We start from the raw sequence: 25,755 nt of genomic DNA, 5'->3' as shown, positions 1-25,755 counted from the left end.
TGATCCAAAAAAAAATAATAATCAAGGCTTTGCTATGCAGGATAGAGGAAGAAAGTTACAAAATTCCTAGTAAAATGCCAGTCTTGCTGTGTCAAAACAATTTTTAAACAAAACCTCTTTATTTTGTAATTCCAACTATTCTGATGCCTGCTGCTTCAGTCCCAAAGCAGTTAGCACCACAGGAAAGTTTGCAATGCAGACTCCTTGCTGCTGCCACCTCAGGCTCTGCAAAAGTAACAGGACCCATAAATGCTGGAAACACAGGCAATGTGAGGAGTTGCACAGGGGGCCACATGTAATTCTGCAGCATCACCCTTCTGTTAGCTCCATGCTGCTTCTGATGAGCACGGGGACAGCTTCTTGGCTTGTGTTACTCTCAGGCCATGCCATTCCAGTGTGTGTGCATGTGTGTGTGTTTGGAGGGGGGGAAGTGGTGCAGTGCTTCTGCTGGCAGAGGCAGAGAAGAGGTGGGAAGTGAGGGGCATGAGCAGAACGGGGTAGGAAGGAGGCAGGGCAGGGACACATGGCCACCTCCCACCCCCTGCCAAAATCTCCACACTGGTCACCTCTGGCTGGAAAAACCCTCAATGAACAATGTACACTTTATATCTTTAATTAAAAAAGATCAAAACTATCACAATTCATTATGACTGACCACTGATCCTAACCATGAGCACTCCTGCTCAACCTTTATTTGCTAGGCTTTTCAGCGTTTAAATTGGCAGCTCTCAAAGTTATAAGTAAAACGGGCTCAGCTCTTCACAATCCCATTGTCCAAAGGGAGTACTCACTATTTACCTAATCACATGCAAAGTTCCCCTAATTTGAAAAATCATGTATATTTTTGCAATAAAAGCTATGACAAAAATGCATACTGAACTCTTTAGTATCAGAGGGGTAGCCATGTTCGTCTGTATCCACAAAAACAATGAGACGCCCTGAAAAAAGTCCAGAAAAGTGTATCGAAGATGGTGAAATGTACGCAACAGCTTCCATATGAGGAGAAAATTAAAATTATTAGGGCTGTTCATACTACGAACGAGATAAAGGGGCAGGGAAATCAGAGAGATTTGTAAAATCAGAATTTACCCTTTCTCACAAAACAGAAAAAGAGTCACCTGATGACACAAGTAGGGAGCAGCTTTAATATAAAGAAGAGGAAATTCTTTTTCACACTGTGCACAGTTAACCTGTGGAACTCATTGCCATGGGATGTTAGGAGAATCCAAAATATAAACAGGATTAAAAAAACCAAACAAACCCACAACCTGGGGTGAGTTCACGGAGAACAGATCCAACAGCAGCTATTAGCCAAATGCTTAGAGTCGTAACCCCAACCTCAAGATGACTCTAAAACTTTTTTCATCGGGGGCCACATGGCAATTTTTTACATGTTCTGGGGGCCAAACACAAAATAGCCCCAGACAGGCCCCCTATCCCCATGCCCACCCCCTCTCAGCCCCAAACCTGCACTCCATCCCCGGGCTTAACTGCATAAAATACCAAACAAATCACTTTGCAATAACATGGGTGGATCTAATTTTCTCCACATGCACATTTTTCAAGAATCACTGTTCAATTAATATTTCATATTGTGAAAAAGTAACAGGTATTTCAAACTGTCCCCTCCCCACCCCCCTCGGCTTAACCCCTCTCAGCTCCAAACTGCCCCTGCACCACACACCTTCAAGCTTAACAGCTCCCTGTCCTGCCATGCTGAAATAATATGACTCAATTTAATTGGTTCACTGACCACATCCCTCCTGCCAGCCCTCAAACCAAATAAATTATGTTCCATTACTTCCGCACAGCAGGGCAGGGAGATGGAGGAGGCGTCAGGAGCGGCAGTGGCAAATGGCTCCTTAAATAGCCACACGGGGATCCAGAGCCACAGGCTGCCGACCACTCACCCCACAACCAGCTTTCAAAATGGTGCCACTACCAGCTCTGCAGGCCAGAAGAAAAGTCTCTGTGGGCTGGATTCTGACCTATGGGCCACGTGTTGGGCCACCCGTGCTCTAACCAATGACTATTAGAAGCTGGGAAAAGATCGGTTGGATCTCTCAAACTTTGCTCTGTTTTGTAGACTCCCATTGAAATTCTGGCACTGGTCATTGTTCAAAGACAGGATACTGGGCTAGATGCAGGATGGCAGGTCTCCTATATGTATGCTTTTGATACCCTTAATGAGATAACACTATGTAAGTGATTTTATTATTATTAATCTTTTTGAATGTGTAACTAATTATTTTCAAAACTTCTTCCCCAGGGGGAAAAACAAGGTTACTTATTGTATCCTTCTACATACAAAAATTCACACACACACACACACACACAGAGGCTGTGTCCACATTTACCAAAAACTTCAAAATGGCCATGCTAACGGCCAGATTGAAGAATACTAATGAGGCGATGAAATGCATATTCAGCGCCTCATTAACATGCCACTGGCCACAGCACTTGAAAATTGCCACGTTTCGCTCCCGCACGGCTCAGCTACATGGGGGTCCTTTTCAAAGGACCCCACCAACATTGAAATCCTCTTATTCCTATCAGTTGAGTGCTGGGGCTGGCGGCATGCTAATGAGGCGCTGAATACGCATTTCAGCACCTCATTAGTATTCTTCAATCTGGCCATTAGCATGGCCATTTCGAAGTTTTTGGTAAGAGTAGACGGATGGACACGCGCGCACGCACGCACACAAACACACAGAGAACACCATGCAACCTGTAGGAACGTAGAGAAAATTATTGTATTTTCTAGGTTTCTTTTCTCATTCAGCAATATAATAGACAGATAATAGATATAACCTACCTATCTATTCAATCTAATTGGCTCGCTGTGACTACCTGTGTATAATTGTATGATTGATTCATGGTTAATTGTTCATAAGAAAACTAATCATTGTTGGCTCACAGGGAAGAAATGTATAAATATATAACACTGGATTTCTTTGCCTCTCCCCCATGGGTTTAAAATGCATCCTTTTTTTCTCTATCAAGGAAATATATAATCATAAATATAATAACACAATCCACATTTTCTAGCCTCCAAGAAATTTGTAAGTTTCCTTCTGTCTTTCCCAATTTTCCATTTGTACGCTCATCCCTCACTATATGAGCACAATTGGTTCCCAACTTTCTGCTTGTAGATGAAAACTCGTAAGAGGGACACTAAATTACCATTAAAGTACACGTGAAAGTCTCTGATTGGTTCCTAGTGCTTCTGACTCGGTGAAGGAGTGGCAGCATGTGGCTGCTTTGGAAAGTAAGTGAACCTTGGGTTGAGGGGTGGGGGCTGAAGAGGGTTCAAGGCTGGGGGCAGTCTGGGGCCATGATTGGGAGGGAGGATTAAAACCTCATGGTGGCTCCGGTGGAGGAGGTGGAGGCTTGTCCCTATGGGCTACAGCAGTGGTACCTGGGGGAATGTGGCAGAACGGGAGGTTCAGGGACTAGGCCAGGGTGGGTGTTGGGAGCAGGTGGGGCCAGGGGGTGCACAGGTAGCTGCAGGCTGGGGGAGTGTTGGGAACGGGTTGGGCAGGGGGGGAGTTGCCACAGGGGGAGTGTTGGGAGCAGCTGGGCTGGGTCTGAATCTCCCGACCCCCCAGCCAGGGACCTTGCAGCTGGAGCTGAGCCAGTTGCAGGGCTGCAGGTGTCCCTGCCCCCTGGCCAGGGACCCCACAACTGGCTCATATAAGTGGGGGAAGTTCACCCGCATAGTGAAAGTATACGTGTCCCTCGTTTCAGCAAGTACTCATAAGTATAGCACTTGTTGAGTGAGGGATGAGTGTATTTGCTTCTTTTTAAAAACAAACACGAGCACTCTTTAAACAAAAACAACACAAATTTTTACTTCCATATGTCATTTGCTAGGAGGTAAAGGATGGCTGAATGGCTAGGAGACTTCTGGAGGACATGGGAGACCTGTACTGAACTCCCCACTCTGCCACTGACTTCCTGTGTGATCTTCGGCAAGTCTGAGATTCTCTGTGCTTCACTTCCCATCTGTACGATGGGGATGATATTTCCTCAATATACTCCTCATTCCCACACTATCTCATAGGATAAATACAATAAATATTATGATGTGCTAAGGGAAAGCACTACATCAAGTTATTAATTTTATTATTTTTGCTTTTACCTTACTAACATTGTTTCCTGACTCTACTTGTCTTTCCTCATCCTGTCACATATTTTTAATTTTTTTCTCAGTCTCTTCCCTCACACCCTTTTCTCTATAGCTTCTATCATCTTTCAAGTTCCTCTGACTATCGCCTTTTTTAAGTGACCCTCATTTCCTGACTCACCCATAAATCTATTTCCCTGCCACTGAATTCAGTCCAATCCAAGCTTATTTCTCCTCTCACAACTCCAGTTTCTATGTGGTCCTTTGTGTTCATTGCTAAAGCAATGTTCTAGGGACTAGTCTTCTCTGTAGTCACATCCTTCAGTGGTCCTCCAAATTTCTGCACATAGCCACCCAGGCTCCATGTGAGACTGAATAACTTTCAGTTCTTTTTGGGGCCTGTCTTTGTTCTCCTCCTGGTTCCAATCAAGCAGGAGAGCAGAGATGTTCCCTAAGGAGCTACAGAGAGGCTGTTGTGTCAAGACAGCCTTAATTCCCCCAAAGCTCTACAGATTCAATTTGAACACTGGGAAGAACACGAAAAATGTAACAACATTTAGCTGACCGTGCTTTAGTTCATTTGTCAAATTTGCAAAGAGCGAGGGTTTTTTATTCACACCATTGAGAGAACTAAATAATGGATGTTTATCTACATCACATACTGATGCAGTAGCTACCCAACTCCTACTTTCCCTCTGGACATTATAAGGCTTTACAAGTTCAACAGAGAACTCTGTAGAACAGGGATTCCCAACCTATGGGTTGCGACTCAACCATGGGCCGTGACTAGATTTGGTAAGGGTCGCCAACGGGGTGGCTCTGAGCTGCATGTGGTTCTTAATCAAGCCACTTGAGGCTCTGCCACTGCTCACTCCTCTGGCTCCCAGTCCCTGCCCTGCCTTGCTGCACTGAAATGAAACAGAATTTAATCGGTTTAACAACTGGCAGGAGAGATCCAGCTGTTGAGCCAATTAAACTGAGACCCATTTAAGCTCGGCAGGGCAGGGAACTGCCCGTGCTGCAGGTGAGGGAAGGGAATAGGAGGGCTGGGGGGAGCCGCCCTGGGGAGGAAGCAGTAGTGGCCCAGCAAAAGAGCAGTGGGGGGCAGCAGAATGTTGAACTCTTGTGAGGTAGTGGGGTGGCAGTTGGGGGGCGGGGGTGCGGCTGAGAGGGATTTAAGCCTGGGGATTGGGAGGCTCCGAGCCGTGGGGCTGCGAGCTCTCCCTTGTCTTCCCAGCTGCGGATCCCACAGCTCTTGCTGCTGGCCAGGGCTCCACACCCCAGCTGCAGGGATGCTGGAGTCCCTGCCCTGGGTTTTAAAAATCTTATGTGGGACAGGCATGCCTGGCTGGAGATGCCACGGATGGGGCTGCCTGTCCTGCGTAAGTTTTCCAAAAATCTGGCAACTCTAGCTGAGAGGGGTTTAAGCTGTGGGAGGGGAGTGGAGAGGGGTTTAAGCTGGGAGGTGGGAGGACTGATAGGGAGATAAACAGTGGGTGGGGGCGTGTTTTGGAGTGGAGAGGGGTTTAAGCCAGAGGCAAAGGGGAACACTTTTCCCAGGGGACAACTTCCTCCCTCCACCCCAGTTTTGAATTATCTTGGGTCACCAAGTCTTCCTGAATTGTCAAAATGGGACCCCATCTCAAAGAGGTTGGGAACCACTGCTGTTGAAAAAGCAAACTATGACACACATCATCATCCTACTATCACAGTGACACGGATAACTGAGAGCAATCCTTTCAAAAATGCTTCAGAAAGCTGCTATCTAGGAAGCTCCATGAGCAGTGACGTGGTAGGATGCGATGCTTTATATGACTGAATTTTTTTCTGTAGCATTCCCAACTTTTCCAGATGAATCAAATTATCTTTTAAATAACCGCATGTCACTTTCCTCAATGCCATTCCTGGAGTTCCTGTTCTCTTTCCTTCCCAGATGTCTGTTGTTGCGAAGTAGGTCAGGCTGAACTACGGTGACCGTACAGTACTGTATTTAAGCTGTCCAGAAGGTGTCCCTAATTTAAAAAAAGAAAAAAAAATCCACACACCAAGGCCAATTGTTCCATATTTTCTGTCTCTCCCCTCCCTCAGCTGGGTGGATCATTGCTCACCCGCTGGCCTCCCACCAGTGGTGCACAGTGGGGGTCCAGTAGCTGATGGTGAAGGTGGGAATGCAAAGCTGGTGGCTTGACAAAGCTGCAGCAGGTGGGGCCAGTGGCTGCCATTGCTGGTCTGTTAGTGCAGTCTCTGCTGCATGCTGGCTATTGACCAACAGATTCACATTCCTGCCTCTCCAACCCAGCACTGGCTGCTTGCTGCAGTGGCTGGTGAGTGTGGGCTGCGCACGGTCAATTACATGTTGCCTCTGCAGCCCACCCAGCAGAGAACTAGGCCCTGTTTGAATCATTCAGCTAACCAGCAGCCTGCCAGTCTCCTTCCTTCCTCCACTGCCTCTGGCTGAGTGGGCAGCCATGGAACCCTCCAAGCCCAGGGCACTGGCCAAGAGAAGCAAAACCCTGCTTGTGCTAAAGCCTCACACGGCACTGGCATGAGGAAGCTTTCCCTCGGCTAAGCTCTGCAGTGGTGGGGAGGAAGCAATTTCCAGTCTGGCTGCACCTCGACCCTGCAGGATCTTCATTAGGCCTCCTCATACACTGCCCCACCCCAGTTCCTGACCCCTGGGAAGGTGGGGTTGCTCTGTCCCCTGAACACCCTACCCTGATGAGCCACCACTCTGTCTGGATTTGCGTAAGCCCATGCAGCCGGGTTCCCTGAGCACTATGATCAATGCATCCTTAGGGCTTAATCCCTTCCTGCCAGCATTTTAGCCACGGGACAGGAGGTGGCTGAGTTAATCTGGCGGCCAGGAGCAGCTTGGAGGCATTACCTGCCATTTGATGCTGTGCAGGCAGGAAGGGATAAGCTGCTTCCAGTCATAGAGGAGATGACCTCTGCAAAAACAGGGGCCAGGTCATCCCTATGCCCCACCCTACCTCGACCTAAACTGTCCAGTATAAGCAAACCCAATCTTAAAATCCTGTTTATGCTGTCTGTGTGCACCTTCTTGTTGGTAAAATCCAAGACGCTCAGAAGCACAAATATGTGAATGGGAGACAAAAACCCTGTTCTTGCGGCATTTGTGATTTGTGAACTGGAAATCTCAAGAATTTTTGTTCTACTAATACTTCTACCTGCATTCAAGTACCGAAGAGGTTTGGATAAGGTGGAGAAACTTTAGGAAGTTTTTACGTAAATTGAAGCTAAACTGCCAGAGACAATAATGGTCTTGAAGATCATAAAATGGAGGAATGATATCAGAATCAGAGCAGAACTGGCTGGAGAATATCATTCAAACGCAAGAGCTGTCATGGGAAGGGATCTTCAAAGAGTGTGTGGATGAGTATCAGAAGTTTTGGATGCTTGCCTGAACTAAACTTGCACACCTTTCCAAAGAATTGATCGTTTGCATATTAAATTGTTGTGTTTCTTCACCTGCAGAAAATAATGGCAGGGTGCATGGGAGTAGGTCCAGCAACATGTATAAGATCCATTCGCTTGAAATGAGGCAACTGCACCACACAATAAATTGGATTCTGCATCATTTTCTAACTTTTTCCTGTACATGGCTCCCCATTTCAGTTTTGATTGCTTTGCACTAACAGCAATCACAAGTGACAGATAACAGTGGTACTGCAATTTAGCTGTACAACCACTAATTTTACTGACCGCTTGTCCAGAACTGTATGTTACTTCACTGACATTTAAACATCAAAAAATAATAGTAGAATAATATAATGGTATATCTGAAAAATTAAACATTCACAACACCAAACATATTCAGACCTAAATGTTTAATAATTAGACATCTAAATTCTCATTTAAGTATATAAGTAAAAGCAGCTTGCAATGTTTTCTGTAAATCAGCCTCACTCAATTACGGCATTATGTACAGCAGTTTTAAATTCACACAATCAAGGATGTGGCTTTACTAAATTCTGCTATGGAAATATACACAACAGAAAGGGTTGATTAGGATTTGTTGAGTCACTAAGCATAAAATAAACTTATTTTCTCAGAGCATCCTTGAACAACATGTGCTATAAAAGATCAATGCTGCTGCTCAAACATACCTGGCTGTAGCTCTGAATCGCAGTTCTGGCTTGACTGCTGCGGGCTGGAAGCTGTGAGGTTGCTGTTTCACCCAGGGCAAGGGTCTGGTTGCTATGGTAGCTCGCTGAATATTGGAAAGACCCTTCAGGTTTGGAATTGAGCTGAAGTGCACTCTGGGATAGAAGGCTGGGCCCTGTGTTGAAAGTAATTTTGAGCAGTCAGTGACAGAGAAAGTGCATGCATTATTTATCAAGTGTTGCTAGGAATTATCAAACGAACAGTTCCTGGTTTTTTTCACATTTTGACTTTTCAGAACTAACATCAGGTCAGATAACTTAAAGAGGTACACTATCACATAAGCATCATTGTTTTGGCATTTTCAAAAAGTAAAGAAGTTTTAAAAACAAAGTTGTCTTATTCTGCTAAACAAAGCAGCAGACCTAAATAAAACAGATTTTGGTATTTGATAAAGGAGTCCTGTTTTTCCTGATTCCATGTAAAATATACTGTGTTTAAAATCCCTCTTCGAGGTTTTCTTTGTTTAGTTTCTATAATTAAATTCAGTTGTTCAGTAGATGAGATAGTGAAAGGTCCTCATCCAGGAACCCCAGCACATTAAATCTATTGATTAATGACAATTTGTAGTACATATGTGGTGATGTAATACTTTGGTGCCTGTACGGAAGAAAGACTTTAAAATATTAATACCTCCTCTCATCATGTAGTACTCACTCTATTCTCAGTGAATCTCTGATGACTAGTTTGTCAGCTTATCATATCTTTTCTATCATAGTAACGCAGGATAGAAGGAAATAAAGACAGCCTGTTTAAATAGGTACTGTCAAAGTGGAAGATATTTAGAGTGATAGGGAAATGAGCAGGACTACTTTCTCTAATAATTCAGTTGCTTTGTGAAACTAAACCATACTTTAAAATGTATTAGGTTTATTAATAAATGATTTACCTTATTCATATATATATAGTCCATAACCCATCTTGAAATTAAATCTCCCAATTTTAATACTTAGAAAGGTACATGACTAGGTAAAATACAAGCAAACATAGTACAGACAGTCCCTGACTTACGAACACATCGATTTATGACCATTTGTACTTACAACCAACTTCCAGCTCAGCCCCCACCACACACCCCAGCTCACCTCCACAAGCAAGGGGCTCCAGCTTCATGCCTAGGGTTCCCCTCCAGCCCCCATGACTCAACCGCCCCCTGCACACCTGGGCCTCGACCCCCCCCACCTGGCCCCAACCTCCACAGACCCGGACCCAACCCCTTCCATAACCCCCACGTGGCCCCAGATCACTCAGCATGCACAGGACTCCAACCTGGCCCCAGCTCAAGCACCCCACCCTGATGCACTCCCGTGCAACCCCTCCCCTGCCTGGCTCCAGCTGTCAGCCACTGCAGATGCATGAGGCTCAACTCCCCCAGCTAACCCCCCCCGCCCCGGTTCACCCTGTTCAACACCCCCCAAATCCCACCACAGCCCCAGATCACACTCCCCAGCATGCGGGGCTCCAGCTTCAGCCCCTCTACCCACCACTGCCACAGCCCTGGTTCCGACCCCCTGGCCGGGCTCAACCCCTACCTCAACTCCCTGCTGCCTGGGTTCAACCCCCTGTAAGCCTCAGCTCAACTGCACCCTCCCACCACCTCTGCCCCATCCCAGGGCCCCAACCAAAGCCCTCACCAACTTCCACAAAATTCAAGGTATGCAAGGGATTACAGTATAAGGGTCTCTCTGACTTACGACTAAACAAGTTACGACCAGGTGTTCAGAATGTAACCCATTCGTAAGTCAAGGACTATCTGTACAAGCTTTCCTCCAATGCTCTGCCAATGTGTGTCAACCTTGACTCTGACGAACAGTCTCACCTTGAGTGTGAGAAAACAGTTCATTTTTATCGCTGTTACACACAAAAAAACTGCATTCAAATAATATTGTTGAAGTAGCAAAGTCAAGCACTCAAAACATAGGAAATGCCTGAATTTAAGGTTCCCTCCAACCTTTCCCTAACACCCCGGCCCCCGACTCCTAGTCCTTGCCTTTGATGACACACAGAGAACCAGGGCAAAGCTTTCCCTCCCAACTGGTTGCAGGCTACTTCTTCACCTTCACATCAAGTTTAGACCCCACAATGATCAATCATTATACTATTTCCCGGTTCCACAAGTTCTCCTCTTCTTGAAGCAAAGTTCTTTTGTCTTCTCTCTCCACATAAAGATCCCTTCTTTCTCCTTCCCTCCACCCACGCATGCTCGTTGATGAAAAGACACAAAACACAAAGACTCAGAGCAATGTCAGCCGGGAAGGGACTTTGAGAGGTCATTGACTCCCTCCATCCACCATGCTGAGGCAGGGCTAAATAAACAGGGATTATCGCTGACAGGTGTTTCTCAAGCCAGTTTTTAAAACCCCAGGGACAGGATGTCATAATCTCCCTTGGTGACCTATTCCAGTGCTTAACTAGCCTTAGAGCTAGCACATTAGTGATGGAAACACTGTGTATCTGTGTTGCCCCTTTGCCAGGTGGTCTCTGCTCTACAGCTACCAGATGGACCAGTTCACCCACCGGCAGAGTTCCTGGGAGAAATCAGAAGTTTGGAAATGAAAAGATTGAGAGGGGACATGACAGCAGTTTCCAAGTACCTAGAAGGGTGTTACATGGAGGAGGGAGCAAAAAATGTTCTCCTTAACCTCTGATGATAGGACAGGAAGCAATAGGCAAGCCAGGGAGGTTTAGGTTGGACATTATGAACGACTTCCCAACTATAAGTGTGGTTAAACACTTGAATAAATTGCCTAGGGAGGTTGTAGAATCTCCATCACTGGAGCTATTGGATAAACATATCAGGAATGATCTAGATGGTGCTTTATCCTGCTGTTGAATACAGGGAGTGGACTTGATGACCTCTCAAGATCCCTTCCAATTCTAGTGTTCTTGCTCCACCCATGACACCGGTGACCACTCACTGTATGTTCAAACAAGAGCCTCCCTGCTTTCTCCAGCTGTCTCTCTTGAGTGGAAGGAGGTAGTGGGGGACAAGCTCTGGTGACAGGTTTCTTGTGCTATGTACTCCAGGTGGGACTGACCCATAAAATTCAGTTCCCAGCTCGTGGCTGCCCTCCACTATGATACCAACCTCTGCAGGCATCCTTGTGCTAAATTTTGCTTCAGCACCAGAGGTTCCAGGAGCTTTAGCCCCTGACAACATCATCCTCAGGTGATACAGGTGGGATGGAAGAAAACCTACGGCCTCTGTTTTCAAGGAGCTGAGCTCCCTGCAGCTTCCTTTGCTCCCTTTGGTGTTGTCAGTGTTCAACACTCTGGCCAACCGGGCCCCAAATGCCCTGCTGCAGCACTTGTGTTGTGATAAGGAGCAGCCACAGGGGACCAGCCCAGGACTCCCCATGCTGGGGACGTGATCAGTGTTCCCCGTATTTCTTTTTCCATCCATGGGTGGAATAAATTTTGTTTTGTGCGCCAAGGCATGTGTAGATGTGCACCACCAATAGAAAGGCATGGCTGTGCAGGCTCTGGGCGGCACTTGAATCTCTCCGGTTCGCCGCCGTCAGCTTACAGGAACACTGGATGTGATTCATTAGAAAGGAACTGAAGAACACACCCTGCCTGCAGAAATGGCATATAAAGGGTGAGAGGAATGTGAGGATTTCACAGCTGTGAAGGTGATAGTGCTGGGGAAGGGAAAGGAGTTTTTCATCCATTACAAAGCCAGAAGGCCACAGGTTCAGGTTGCCCCAAGACGTTCAGGTACATGTCTGACACGAGGGCCTTGTCCCTCCTGCTCCGTGACCCTCCCCACATCTCTCCCATGCACTAAAAAGGATGCGTCCCATAGTGAGGACAGGGTTACATCTTTCCTGCTCCTTAGGAAGGGCTGGACTTGGGCCTCCTCAAAGCACCTTTGCTTTCGGTCCCCTATAGATCCCAGAGGTGGTGGATTCATAATACAGATCCAGGTTTTGCTAAATGTTCATTGCGTGCCGCACAACTACATGCATCCCTTCAAAAACACAGGTGAGCTCGTTCCATAGGATTCTTTTCACATCCCTTTATAGCCTCTTTCACGGCCTCGAAATAGGGACCCAGTAAATCTCTTTGGTCAATGCTGTGGAGCCAGCGCAAGACACCCTGGGACCCTGCAGTGAGGCCTCACTGCTAGGATAGCTGGCTTCGACATGAAGCACGTGGGGCCTGATTCTGCTCTCACCTCCTACAGCGCCATTCCATTTACTGAAGGGCCTGACACCAGTGCATGGAAAATAAGAATCAGAGCCGTAGAGCCTGAGCCTGGCCTCCCACTCATTTTACACCCCTGAAGTCCTGCTGACCTCAGGGGATACACCTCACCTTGGTGTGAGAGGAGAATCTGGCCATGGAGCCAGTTGCTGGAGCTGGATGGTTATAACAAGGCTCAGTAATGCCCTGGTAACTTCTCATGGCTAAACCTGGTTCCTGGGCTAGTTCAGCCCCCGGATACATGCGCTCGATTCTGCCCTCTGGCAACCTGTCTAATCTTGTCATTGATTCTAATGAATTAGGGGCTGTGAGCCCAAAGAGCAAAAATCTCTCTCAGATCTAATTGTCTCTTGAAAGTGAGGTTAGCACAGCACTCAGGGCCATGAAGGCGGGGAGCTGATCCCCAGCCCCAGCTCTAATGCATCCATCCGCCACGCCGCCACCTCAGTCCTGGCTCCCCCGCCAGCAGGGGGGAGACAGTTTGCTCCCCATGGACCAGCCAAGCCTTGGTGCCTGATAACACAGGAGCCGTTCAGTGTCACTCATGCTAGCAGAGCAGAGCAGAGCAGAGCTATGCTGTGGGCGCTTGTCCAGACCCATCAGCCCTCAGAGGTTTGACTGTTTGATAACTGCCAAGGTGGGGACACCTGAAGGAGACCTCCCCTGTCTCCTTGGTCTTCCCCCAGTTCAGTCAAATCAATACAAGGGCTAATGCCCTGTCAGCCTAATAGAGGAACACGCACCAATTCACCCATGAGCTGAACCACAACCCTTTAATTTTACAAGCAAATCCCATTGCTCAGGATGTGAGACACACTCCCTGGTGCCTCTCTGGGCTGCTAGGCCATGGCACAAGTCTCTCCAGGGGTTCCCTCCACCAGCTTGGGATCAGGCTCGTGCTGTACTTTTCAGGAGTCAGACCTCAGTCTTTATCACTGCCTGGGATGTGCCTGACTGGCTCAGAGGCCACCGCCCGCCATGTTTCCTCATTTCAGTAGGCTAGGAGAGGATGCTTTGCCCACTCTGTCTCTTCATACATGGCAGCTGTATCCAGTAGAAGCCCCACAGGATATGCACTTTACACACCAACCCACCCAACACCGGGGACTAGAAATTGGACAACCAAAGGTCTTGGTCCCTGGATTGGGGAGGGAGGGTCTGGTCCCCACTCTTGCTGCATAGGGAAATGAGAAGCATTTGCTGCAAAGATCAGCATTTTCACCATGTCCTTAGTTTGGGCCCTGAACCCTTGCCCTGTGTGACTCCTGTGCCCATCCAAGCGGAAGCATGGCATTAATGATACATTACAGAGCATGCTCTGACTGAGACCCTCAAAGCACACGACACCGTCCAGCTCCTCCTCACAGGACCACTGGGAAGTAGGTGGAATTATCCGAATTTTGCAGATGAAGAAACTAAGATGTGGAATGGGTGATTTCCTCAAGGTCACCTGGTAAGTCTGTGGCAGAGATGCTCAGATATCCCAGTAATGGAAATGGTACCAAACCCTAGACAGACAGCTAACCAGGAGTACAAAACGGGGACAACCAACTCTATAATGTAAGCAGGAAATTGCATGTCCTATCTCCCTGGTGCATGAGGCATACCTCTCTGCCATAATGAGACACATCCGTCCAGTGCTTTCTGCTCGTTGGTTGTCTCGCACAATATTCATTGTTGTGAAGTAGTCTTCAGGATTGTCCTTAGGATTTCTGGGGCTCTATGTAGCATTACTGAACTGGTGCCCTTATGCCCAACAGCAGCCCAAGAGGGCAATTCTTTACAGACTTGATTTTATAATCTTCAGCAACACACTAACGAAATATTTTAAAGCAAATTTTAAACTAATGCCCTATAGATCAACAGAATCTATACATGGAGGTGACAAATGCCCATTACGTGACATTATTACTGCTTGAAGGGCTCCTTCCCACGTTCAGTGTGCTGCTAATCAGTCTGGCCAGCTTTTTCATTTTTAAGTTAACTAAATCCTCGCCAGAGGAAGCAGAGCCACAGAACAGGGATAGGAAGAGGCAGGTGGGTGCCCCAGTGGGGCTCCAAATTTTAGGGAGCCTCACACAGTTGCATACTCTGAGGATGGGTAAGGACAGCCCTGGTAGTTTTTTACTGGTTTACTGATAATATCTGCAAGACGCTGGACAGAAATCGTAGCCTTCTACTGGCCCTATTCCTGTTCACAGGGATTCCCTCTATTGGGCTGTAATGTCATTGCCAAAAGAAAGCAGGAATAGTCAGTTGTGTGTTGCCACATGACCCTTCTCCAAAATCATCTGAGCCCTGGAGGGCAAATCTCACCTTTCACATTGACTTTGGTGGCAGGGATGTTAAAACTCTATTTCATACACACTGCAATGACAACAAAATCCAATATTTAGTGCAATGATCCTGAACAGATCTGTAATATAAATCTGAAATAAAATAAAATAAAAGCTTCCATGCATCTGCCTTTGAACAGCAGAACAACTGAACTATTTTAAAGACCAGATCCTCAGCTGGTGTAAATTGGCCTTGTTTCCCTGACATCACTGGCTCTATGCTGATTTACGCACCTGAGAATATGGTCCAACAGTTCAGTTTGTGGCTGGCAGGGGTGGGTACGTACGCATAGATCTGAGAAAAGAACCCTGGAAACGCATCCTTCTCCTCCAAGTGCCATCACTGTAAATCAGGCCCAAACCTCTGCTAATTTCACACCTAATATTAAGTCCTCAGACATGGAAAAAGTAGCCAATGAGAAAGCAAAACCATAGGCACAGCCTAGCGCAGCATCCAACCCAGCCTCTTCTAGAGCCAGAATGCTGAAGAGCAGCTGTAACCACGGGTTAGTTCTGTTCTCCCCCCTAGGAAACGAGCCTTCCCTGGGGACGCGGAGGTGAACGGGAGGGAGAACTGGGCCAGTGAGCAAAACAAACATGGTGCTGAAAAAAAATGCAACGCCCTCAAAGGCTGGGCAACTAGAGCACAGCAGCAGCATCCACAGGGTGCCACCAGCTTCTCCTGTCAGCTGCGCTTGGACTGAGCAGCAGCTGCCCAGATCTCTCGCAGCCCTTGAGGATGCCAAGCCTGGAGCCCCAAGCAGTTCAACTACTGTCAGCTCCATCGTGCTGTGGCTCTAGCTGCTCCAATACCTGTTTTTATCACCCCGTGCGTGTACACGGTAGCTTAAATTTTAAGACAGCCCTTCCTATCTGTAACACCCCAACTGCACCCAACCCTGCAGCTCCTTCCCGCTAGGTCAGGGGTCCAAGGCCTCAGACACACATGCTCGAAATCCCCAAAGAGAACAGCAGCTGCGGCTCCCCATGACAGCTTGGGGTTTGGCACCAGGTGGAAAAGCTGAGGGAAGGCAGAATCCTGAGAGGCCATCTTTGTTCACTGCAATGTCAAGGTCCTGGAAATCCTGCTAAGCTACAATGCCAACTGCACCATAATCAGGGATGCAGCTTATTCATGTGCCACCCGGCTTCAGGGTTTCCAAGCTGGTCACAGGCTTGCTAAGGAGAGAGGAAGGGAATGCGGCTGTGCGAAGACTGATGGCAGGGAAGAGCTGTCGCTGCAGGAAACAGGCCAGAAGTTTGCAGACATATGGCTTCCCTCCTGCCTGGGAGCCTTCATCTTCTGAGAACCCTCAGGGTCCATTCTTGGTGAAAAGTGGAGAGGGCACAGGTTCTCCTTCTCTCCTTTGCATTGCCAAGAGTACCGTGTGGAATGCATGGGCTGGTCGGCCGGGCTCTGCTGGGCCCGTGGGCCTCAGAAGTGGTCATTTACACTCTGGATGCAGAGCAGGATGAGCCTGGCAGATGGAAGGGGCTTCCCAGGAGACCTTTCTGCACTGCTCAACAAAGCCACTCTCCGAAGGCTGGCAGGGCTGTTGCAAAGTTCTGCAGCATAGACAGGGCCCTCTGCTTGCTCAGGCTGGGAGACGAGGTGGGGATTAACGCAACCTGGAGCTTTTCATTGTTCCAACTGCGATGGCAGGTTCTGCTCGCTCTGCAGCAGGACTCCAATACTCTAGTGTATCACCGCGAACGGTCACTGGCAATCCGGATCCTGCAGCTGGCCAGTATTTCAGTGCTGCCATGCACACTCAGGCACTCAATGACCAACTGTGGCTACTGCAATGTCTTTTAGCTCAGCTCCTCTCCCCACCCTCCTCCTCCCCATGCAGGTTTTGGGCACGGCCCTGGCAGAAATAGCCTACACAAGGAACATCTCTATTACAGGAGTGGCGGCACAGGGAGGTAAAGTGATGTGCCCATAGCTATACAGGACATTGGTGGCAGAACCAGGACAAAAAGAAAAACCCAAGAGTTCCTGCCTCCGCAGCCAGAGTTCAGGCGGCTTAAATGGTATCTCTCTGCTAAACCAGGCCTATCTTCTCCCCCTCTCTTCTGAGCCCCATTAGTGTGCCCATTCCTAATGGACAGCCTCTGGGGAAAGGGTTCACAGGAAGGCAGAGCTCCTGTTAGTGCTTGGGAGAGGCAGGTTAGTCCATCTGACACCCCCCGGTGACAGGGGAGCAAAGAGGGCACTTGCCCCGGGCTTCTTTGAAAGGCTGTGGAGCGCTGGGCGCGGGCAAGGCTGACTGCCCTAAGCCTCACCCCTTCCGCCCTTGGTCCTGTCCCTTCTGGGGGTGGGGAGTTAACTGTTTTCCCCTCACTCATTTTTTTAAAAAAGCAATCTTTCCCTTACCCCACAAAAATCCCATTACCTTGTCTTCATACATACCACATTTACTAGCTAGCTTTCGGCAGCTGATGGCTAGTGTCCATGGCTGGACAGGCTGGTAATGGTGGGAGCAGATGTGGGGTTACTGGAGAAGTGAGAGGGATGTTATGATAGTAAGTTCTCTCTGCAATACTGCTGAAAGAATGTAGGCTATGTTATCTGTCAGTCTAGCACGTGAAACGAGTTAGTTCGGTGTTCTAATACTTAGGCTTCATTATCTGACTTGGCAATGGGAAGGTATTTTGTTACCAGAAGATTATAACTATGAGGTTTGGAATATAGTATAATGAGATGGAAATTTTTAAATCGCATTCAATAACATAACTGTATGTGCATCTTATAAAAATGAAAATCAGGAAACAACTTGTATGTAGCTCTTTTCATTAATAGATCTCAAAACACTTTATAAAGAAGGTAGTACCATTACAAAACAAAAAAGCAGTCCTGTAGCACTTTAAACAGAAACTTCAGAATTTTCCAGATCTGAAGAAGCAGGTCTGCCCCATGAAAGCTCATCACCTAATAAACTATTTTGTTTGTCTTCAGAGTGCTACAGGATTGCATTTTTGTTTTGGGAAGATACAGACAAACATGGCTACTTTTCTGTTACTAGTACCATTATTCTCAATTTACAGATAGGGAAATTGAGGCACTTTCCCTAGCAGGCAGACTGGAACATGATATAGGATTTCTGAATCTCAGTCGAGTGCTCTGCCCATCAGGACTAATTCTTTACATTTCAGAGAAGGATTCAGCATGTAACTACTATTCAGTATTACATTATCTGTTGGTCATTTTAATTATAAGGTAATTACCATGTAATGACTGGTTACACAGTAATATCTCATTACAAGATAAATGCATGAGAGATTCAGTCTTCTAAATTCCACTGCACTTTGTGGGAATAATTACTTTTGGATCTACTAAGCCTAATTACACAATGCCCTGCAAAAGGATGTTAATATTTTCTCTCTACAAAGTATATTCATGCTTGATACGCATCTTATATAAAGATTTCAATGAAATGTGTTGTTCAGGTGAAAAGATAGTTTTTCTTCCTCCTGAAAACTTAAAGCCAGCCAACTTATTAGGGCTTATTAGAACTCATTTTGATTACAATTTTATATTTACCCTATAGGTATGTAATAATCACTAACGTAAAGGTCAAAACACTACACCGTGTTATACAATTCAAACTGGTCATGTGATCTATTGCAATCTTGATTTATTTTGACAAAGAAGATTGCAAGACCAGCCCAGAATGTCACAAAACTCATGTTTTTTAAGAAAAAAGAGTTGTAATGAGACTTGAAAGAGGCACAAGAATATTAAAAAATTTGTAACAGATTTCTACAAGTTTAAAAGAGTGTCTACCTTTGGTCTAATATTTGACAGAAGAAAGAGGTGTTCAGTGAAAAAGAAATAAATGAACAAGGGCTTCGCACACCTCGGTGAGGAACGTGACCATTGGATAAATGCTATAAAAGAATCAGAGACATCTGCCTCTTCTCCTCTGCAACTCCCATTCTCCTCTCCCACTCTCTAATGTATTTATTTTAGCCTCAGTGATTCAGTAAATTTGTGTCAAATTCACAAACAGTGTCAGGTCAACCCCAGCCATATTTTTCAAAGAATAAAGTATTGATCAGAAAATAATTCACTCAGCCCTGATCCAAAATCATAAAACAACCTTACACTTTCACCTACAGAGTTAATGTAGCCCAAACAACATTAACTGTGCCTCAAATCTCATCAGAATAGGAACCAGCACCACATCATAAATATGGATTTGTGGTGTTTCAAATATCCAGCAACAGACAGAATCATATTGCATTTATCAGACACTGCTGATCTTCCCTTGTAGGACTGTCAAGTTGGTTTCAGTGAACCACTTGTGTGAAGTGCTCTGGAATCAGAGGCCGTGAGTCCTGATCCCCACTGCTTTGCATCTTGTTTTACATTCACTCCTGGGCAAAGTGGCTGTAAAACACTAATTAATCAGACTGGTTATATTTGGCTCTCACTTCGTATAGGTCTAAATCACTGCTCTATGGCTGAGGAGGAGGAGGTACAGTATTTGTAGAGTGGTCAGATTTATTGGGGCCAGTTGGGTGCATATGTGTGGGTGGTGGAAAGGGGTAGTCTCAAACTCAGATCAGGAGGGCAATTAATAAATACAGGGATGTTTCATGATTATGCTTTGTAGGGGAGATTCTACTGCATTCTGTGATTTTAGAGTAGGACAGGGTACATTTGAAGACTACATGTAAAGACTGAGAAGTGAAAATATCGTGTTATCTTGCCCAGAGTAGGATAGTGGAAGTCCATAATTTTAGTCTGCACATGGAAAGTAAACTGAAAGATGGTGAGGCAACTAGCTCCAAAAATAAAACTAACTGGAGGAGACACTGCTTACTGCACGTTACAGTAGACACCATTTTAAAAGTTAGAACCAATATCAAAACACCAAGAAATGCTATTAGATATTATACTTTTCTTATTTCTGAGACTAGGTAAAACTGGCTGTACAATGATCACAGCTAGCAAGCCAAGCCATGTCCAGCAGTGGGACTATGTTGGAGCAAGCTCTCTTTCTCCCCTTACCTAATTATCAGCAACAGTGATGACAGAGCTCCAGCTAGACCCCATATCAACATCTAAGCAATCCAAAAAACAGCAGAAGTCAGGTGAGATAGTAGGCAGCAGTAGTAGGACCTGAAACAATAAGACTACACTGAGCTCCCTTTGCCCCATGCCACTACAGTGTGTGGGTAGTATTAAAGCAATGACTGAGAGGTCCATGTGCATCAGCATTTGTGTAAACACAATGGCAGGAGACAAGATCTCCTTATTCACTAGGAAGCTGAGAAGAGCAGCAAATAGGTGGCCATCACAGAGATTTAGAAAGAGCAGAAAACCTGGGGGGTGGGGTCCTAACGTGCATGGGGAGGGGTGTCAAAAGAACACGGATTCCACCCCTTCCCTTCCCAAAAGCACTGTAAGTGAAGCAGCAGGAGGCAAGCTTTCATCTTTTGTCAGGAAGCTGAAAAGATGCATGAAAAGGTAGTCCATCTCCTCTCTCTCTTCCTAGTCCACTACAAGGGACAATGGCTGAGGACTGCTCCTTGCATTTATTTCCGAAGAACTCACTGATACTATGGTAGCGAAAGACAAGCTCTTTTCTCCCGCTTGCAAACTAAGAAATGGAGTGAAGAGGAGGTCCATACTTTCTCCCCCACCTCCTGACCAGACGATCGCAAGGAACAGTGGCTGTGCAGTTCAGAGGGCCTCTCTTCCTTTCCCTACATCTCTTCCCTCCACGTGTTGCTGCCACTGAACTTTTGGTCTGTGGCGACAGCAGCAAAAATGGTAACACTAGAGCAGAGGGGGGAGTGGGGATACTATACTTTTGTGGCTGATATTGCCAAAATATGTAATAAAATAGATTTAATTTTATTATCAAAAAGTATCCTTAATGTTAGAATGGAAATAGTATGTACCTTGTACCATACACCAGTCTTCAGGAAAATAAAGTCCAAATCAGGACTAAGAAGAAACTAGAAGGTAAATAATATATTGCTAAAACAAAAATATATTGTGAGGGAAAGAAAGAGAAAACCCTACTGATAATTACATTATTGATGCTGCCTTCCAGGAAATAACCTTAGGAAGTAAGTGGGAGACAATTAAAGTGGTAAATATTACCTCAAACAATCGTTACTGTGGGGGAAAAGTGTGGGCAAAAATAGTAAGACCTAAAGGGAAAAAAATACAGTTTTCAGAAGCAATGTGAAACTTAACTATTAACACAGACAGACTCCAAGAGAGTAAGGATGACCTCATCACATTAAGTGTTATTTTCTAGTGTCTTGTTTGCTGGAAAAAAAGTGGAGGTCTCTTTAAGACTTGGAGAGCAAGGAAGTGACTTTCTGCAGCAGTGACAGACTAGGTCAGTAGGGCGATGCTGACCCACTTCCCCCTCTCTCTGCTGACTAGAAAAGGGGTGGGAGAGTGAAATGATGAGTTTTGTAAGGCTCTGCTGCGAGCACTGTGCTAGTTCAGCGGTTCCCAACCTTTTCTAGACAGGGACCCGTTTTGACAGTTCAGGAAGATGTGGCGACTCAAGGCAATTCAAAACTGGGGGGTGGGGGTTGGGAGGGGTAGTTCTATAATTCGCTTATTTTGTGCCTGAGGCAAGAATATAAAATTGGCCCCCCCTCATGTTTATATATTCATAATAGTTATTTCACAAAAAATGGGAAATATAACACTACCTTTACTATAATCAGAGTTGTAATGGTGGAAAGGCACATCACCAAACCGCTCCCCATGGCTTAAACCCCACAATCAGGGCTAGGGGAGTCACACTCAGGGGCTGGAGGGGGCGAGGGGAGGCACAGGGACCCCTGACCCCCACAGATGGAAGCCAGCTGGGGTGCAGAGCCCCAGCTAGCAGTCCCAGCTGCAGGAATCCTCACAGGGGGAGGAGACATCCTTGACCTGTGGAGCCCTGGGCTGGCAGTGTCAACAGTGGGGACCCCCGTCAGGTGCTGGGGGGACCCCTGATGCCCACCGCTAGAAGACAGTGAGGGGCACAGATCCCTGGCCAGCTCTCAGCCCCCAGTCCCAGGTTTAAGCCTACCAACGCTGCCCTCCCCCACCTACCATGCCTGAGCTGGACCCTGTTCCTTTGGCTCCCTTGCTTTCTGCCCTCCACCTTTTTCAGCATGTGAGTGGGCAGCTCCCTGCCCTGCAGGGCTGAAAGGGTATTTAATTTAATTGATTGGTTTAACTGCTGGACAGCTGTTAAGCTAATTAAGAAGTTGAGCACCACTTCAATGTGAATGGCTTCTTAAGAGCCACCTGGGGAGCTGCCCAGCCCAGCCTGTGAACTTTTTCAAATGTAATTTCAACCCATGTTTGGGCCACAACCTATAGGTTGGGAAACCCTGTGCTAGTTGCTTTTTGTCAGAGAGCTAGAAAAGAATCTTTCCCTCAGTGCCAGAGTGGTGAAGGTGAAGTGGTGGGTCTTTTCATCTTCCTCATGGCAGATTCAGCGGGGGCGTCAGCTTAAGTAAACATAAAATAGGAGTTAGGCTATGATATCATAACTCATTATATAAATGGGAGGCAGATGCCCAGTACAGGTACTCCACAGTGAAAGGACAGAGAGATCAGATATAGTGCACTGGTAAAAGATTTACAGGAGATATTCTTAAAAGGAATGGAAATGACAAAGAAAGTTGGGTTCCATTGACTGGCGTAGCAGGGAGTCATTTTCTCACAGCCACACCTTAACTCTTCTTCAAATGGGTGGTGAGGATGTCCTAGCACCAGGCTGTCTAGGGTCCAGAAAGCCCCCACTTACCCCAGGCTATATATTGAAATAAGCAAAGAATTACCCGTGCAATACACTGTTATCTGCCAGGTAACTCCCACACATTTTACAGTAAAATTAGGACCAAATTAAACTTCACCCAGTGTCTGCTGTCCTCCTTTTGGCATAGCCAGTCAATGTGGGGGAAAAAGCATTAGAAGCACATACAACGGGGGTGGGGCGGAAACAGTGCAGAAGATTCTACAACTGCAGAACCAAGGCAGGCAAATTACTAGCCACATGGATATTTAACAGAAAATACAGACAAGGCACACCTCAAAGCCAAAAATGGGATATTCCTAAAACTCACAAAGGAATTAACAAAATATTAGAGGAATATTTCCAGGAGATACAAAACAAGTAAAAAGGAAGATCTGGGAACTAATATATTGAAGACTATTAAAAAGCTCAGAAGTAGTTCTAAATTTTTGTTTTCAAGTTACAAAAAGGTTCAATAATGCAGGAAGAAATAGAGATAGCAATTACATCATTAAAATCAGTGAAGAGTCCTGGACTAGATTCATACACCAATACATTTCACAAAATGTTTAAAGCACAGGTAGCTCTTTTGCTTGTAAATGAATTCCAGCCTTCTCACACGAGCAGTGTTTACTGCACAACTTCTATAATTTAGATGTAGTTTTGAGGTCTAAAACACACCAGGCTTTACTTGATCCAGCACTTAAGAAATACAGATAGTACAATTCTGACTAAAATACTGATATCCAGCTTAGAGACAATAATACTTAAACTGATGCCACAAAATCAAGCTAGTTTTATAAAGGAAAGAAGCCCTTCCATAATACAAGGGAATTTCTAGATGTGGCACAGAACACAAGGTACAAAAATAAAGAGGCCTACATTTCAAATGTATCGCTGCTGTAAAGGATTCTGACTGAGAACACCACATACCATATTCAGAAATACTGGAGAAATTTGGTTTGGGTGGAACACTTTCAAAAGTGGATCATGTAGTCTTAAATACATAAATAAATAAATAAATAAATAAACCCCCCTCTACTGTATGTATCTGGGGCAACGTTGCAAAAACTAAGCCAATTCCTTTATGTAAAAGAACGAGACAAGGACGTCTTTTATCAACCTTGTTATTTCATTATTAAAACATTTGTGTAAAAGAACAGGGACACTGAAGAAATTCAGGGAATAAGCGTACTGGGAATAGAAAACAAAGTTTCATTATAAGCTGATGACCTTATGTTTTTCATGCAAGATAGAATTAGAAGTTTTCCACTAATGCAAGAAATAACTCCAGATTTTGGTCAGATAGCAGATAAACTAAGCTACAGGTACTTTAATTCAGAGAGAGCACACCTTGACTAACAAAGATGTTTAATGGATAGTAAATGCTTTCTGAAAGTAATCAACAATAAAATTAGATATTTAGGCTTTAATGTATCACTTAAAGTGGGAATACTTTTGAATTAAATATTAAGCTATCAATGAAAATTACATATAGCAATCCAGACAGATGCACAATATTACCATTGACTTTATTAGGCAGAAATTAAGTACTTATTATGAATGTTCTAAACAATGTCCCATATCTTTTTTTTCCCATACTTCCCTTCACAAGTCCCTCCACCTTCCATTTAGAAAAATACACAAACAAGTAACTAACTAAATAAAAGTTATTCAAAAATTCCTATGGCCAAATCAGAAATCAAGAATCAAAACACAATAGCTAAATCTTCAAACTGAGAGTGTAAAACTGGTGTTACCAGATTACAAAAGCTATATAAAGTGGTACAGATTAGATTGGTACTGGAATGCTTCTCTAATGAGAAAAATCCATCATTAATACAGACAGACCAGTAACTGGAAAACCTGATCTCATTACATAATTATATAAAAGTAGATCTATATTCAAAAGTCTGGCACAGATGAAACTTCACCTCTTGAAAATGCACTTACTAATTGGACATATGTGAGATATTTGAACGAACAAACAAATAAAAAACAACTCAAGCAGATGTTGGTAAAATAAAAAATAAGAAACGTGCTTCTATGAGTAGGCTGGAAAAAACCTTAAAACAAACAGATGTGGGCGAAACATTTCTTTCTTCAATAAAAATACCTCCAGAAAAGAACAAAGCTATCTGCATTAGAAAATAAGCGTATGTGCTATTACTATGCTTTTAAAAGACAACCTACAGACAGGTATTAAATTATGGAACAGAGACAGTAAATATGAAATGGCACCAAAGGAATCGAATAAGGTAATGAAGATGATAAATACTGACTCCAGTACTAACCAGTGTAAATTTAGTACTGTTTTGTTCACAGAACGTAAGTTTCTCCACCTCTACATAGCAAGACACATACTGTTGCCTCAAACATTTTTATATAATACAAAACAGCTAAGCCCTCTTCCACACACAATATCTCAAGGGCTCTTAAATGACATCCCACACAATTCCCTTCTGGCAACAAAATTACTTTATGACCCCACAAGGAGGTACTGAAGCTTGGGTGTGACAGCAGGGAGTGTAGGGAAAAGCCTCACCTCTCTCAGTAGTGGGGCAAAGCTGGAGATGAAAGATATCAGCCCAAGGCAGGGACCCTGCAGTTTGAGCCCTACCACGTCAGGCTGAAGCCCTTGTTCTTTGGCTTTGGCCCTGGGCAGTGGGGGTTGGGCTTCAGACCATGGGCCCCATAACTAAAAGCCAGTCATGGCCTTTCCAGTCAAAGGCAGACACAGTCAATGTTCCCTCTATTTTTTCTATCCATCGGTGGAATAAATTTTATGTTCAACAAAGCATGTGCAGATGTGTACCACCAACAGAAACATATGCTGCCCACAGTGAGTGGTGGTGAGAGCCATGCTAATCAGCTGGGCAGCAACTGAATCTCTCTTGGGCAGTCAGTCAATGTGTCAACCTTCAGGGAACTCTGGTCACGATACACTTTAGGGTCCTGACCCACAGTTCCAGAACTCCTGTGACATGGCAATGCTGGGTAATAAACATATTTTGAAAATACATCCAGAAATACATATACACTAAACAGAATTCAAACAGCTCTAAAAATCTGCATCAAGAGGTAGCCTGTTTAAAAGAGGTGGCCTGTTTAAAAGGCCGCTACGTTAATTCTTTAC

At 45.3% G+C, this 25,755-nt stretch overlaps 1 protein-coding gene across 1 annotated transcript in view; it reads right to left on the bottom strand.

The window, feature by feature from the left end:
• The window catches only part of CTNND2 (catenin delta 2), a 747,444-nt gene that overhangs the window by 513,227 nt on the left and 208,462 nt on the right, over positions 1-25,755 (bottom strand). The window contains exon 4 of the mRNA XM_074985959.1: positions 8,254-8,426. Within this exon, the coding sequence (XP_074842060.1) occupies positions 8,254-8,426 (173 nt within the window). The remainder of the gene's footprint in view (positions 1-8,253; positions 8,427-25,755) is intronic.

Source organism: Carettochelys insculpta, chromosome 2, assembly GCF_033958435.1.
Source record: "Carettochelys insculpta isolate YL-2023 chromosome 2, ASM3395843v1, whole genome shotgun sequence".
Taxonomy (NCBI): Eukaryota; Metazoa; Chordata; order Testudines; family Carettochelyidae; genus Carettochelys; species Carettochelys insculpta.
This window is presented reverse-complemented; position numbering and strand designations above follow the sequence as displayed.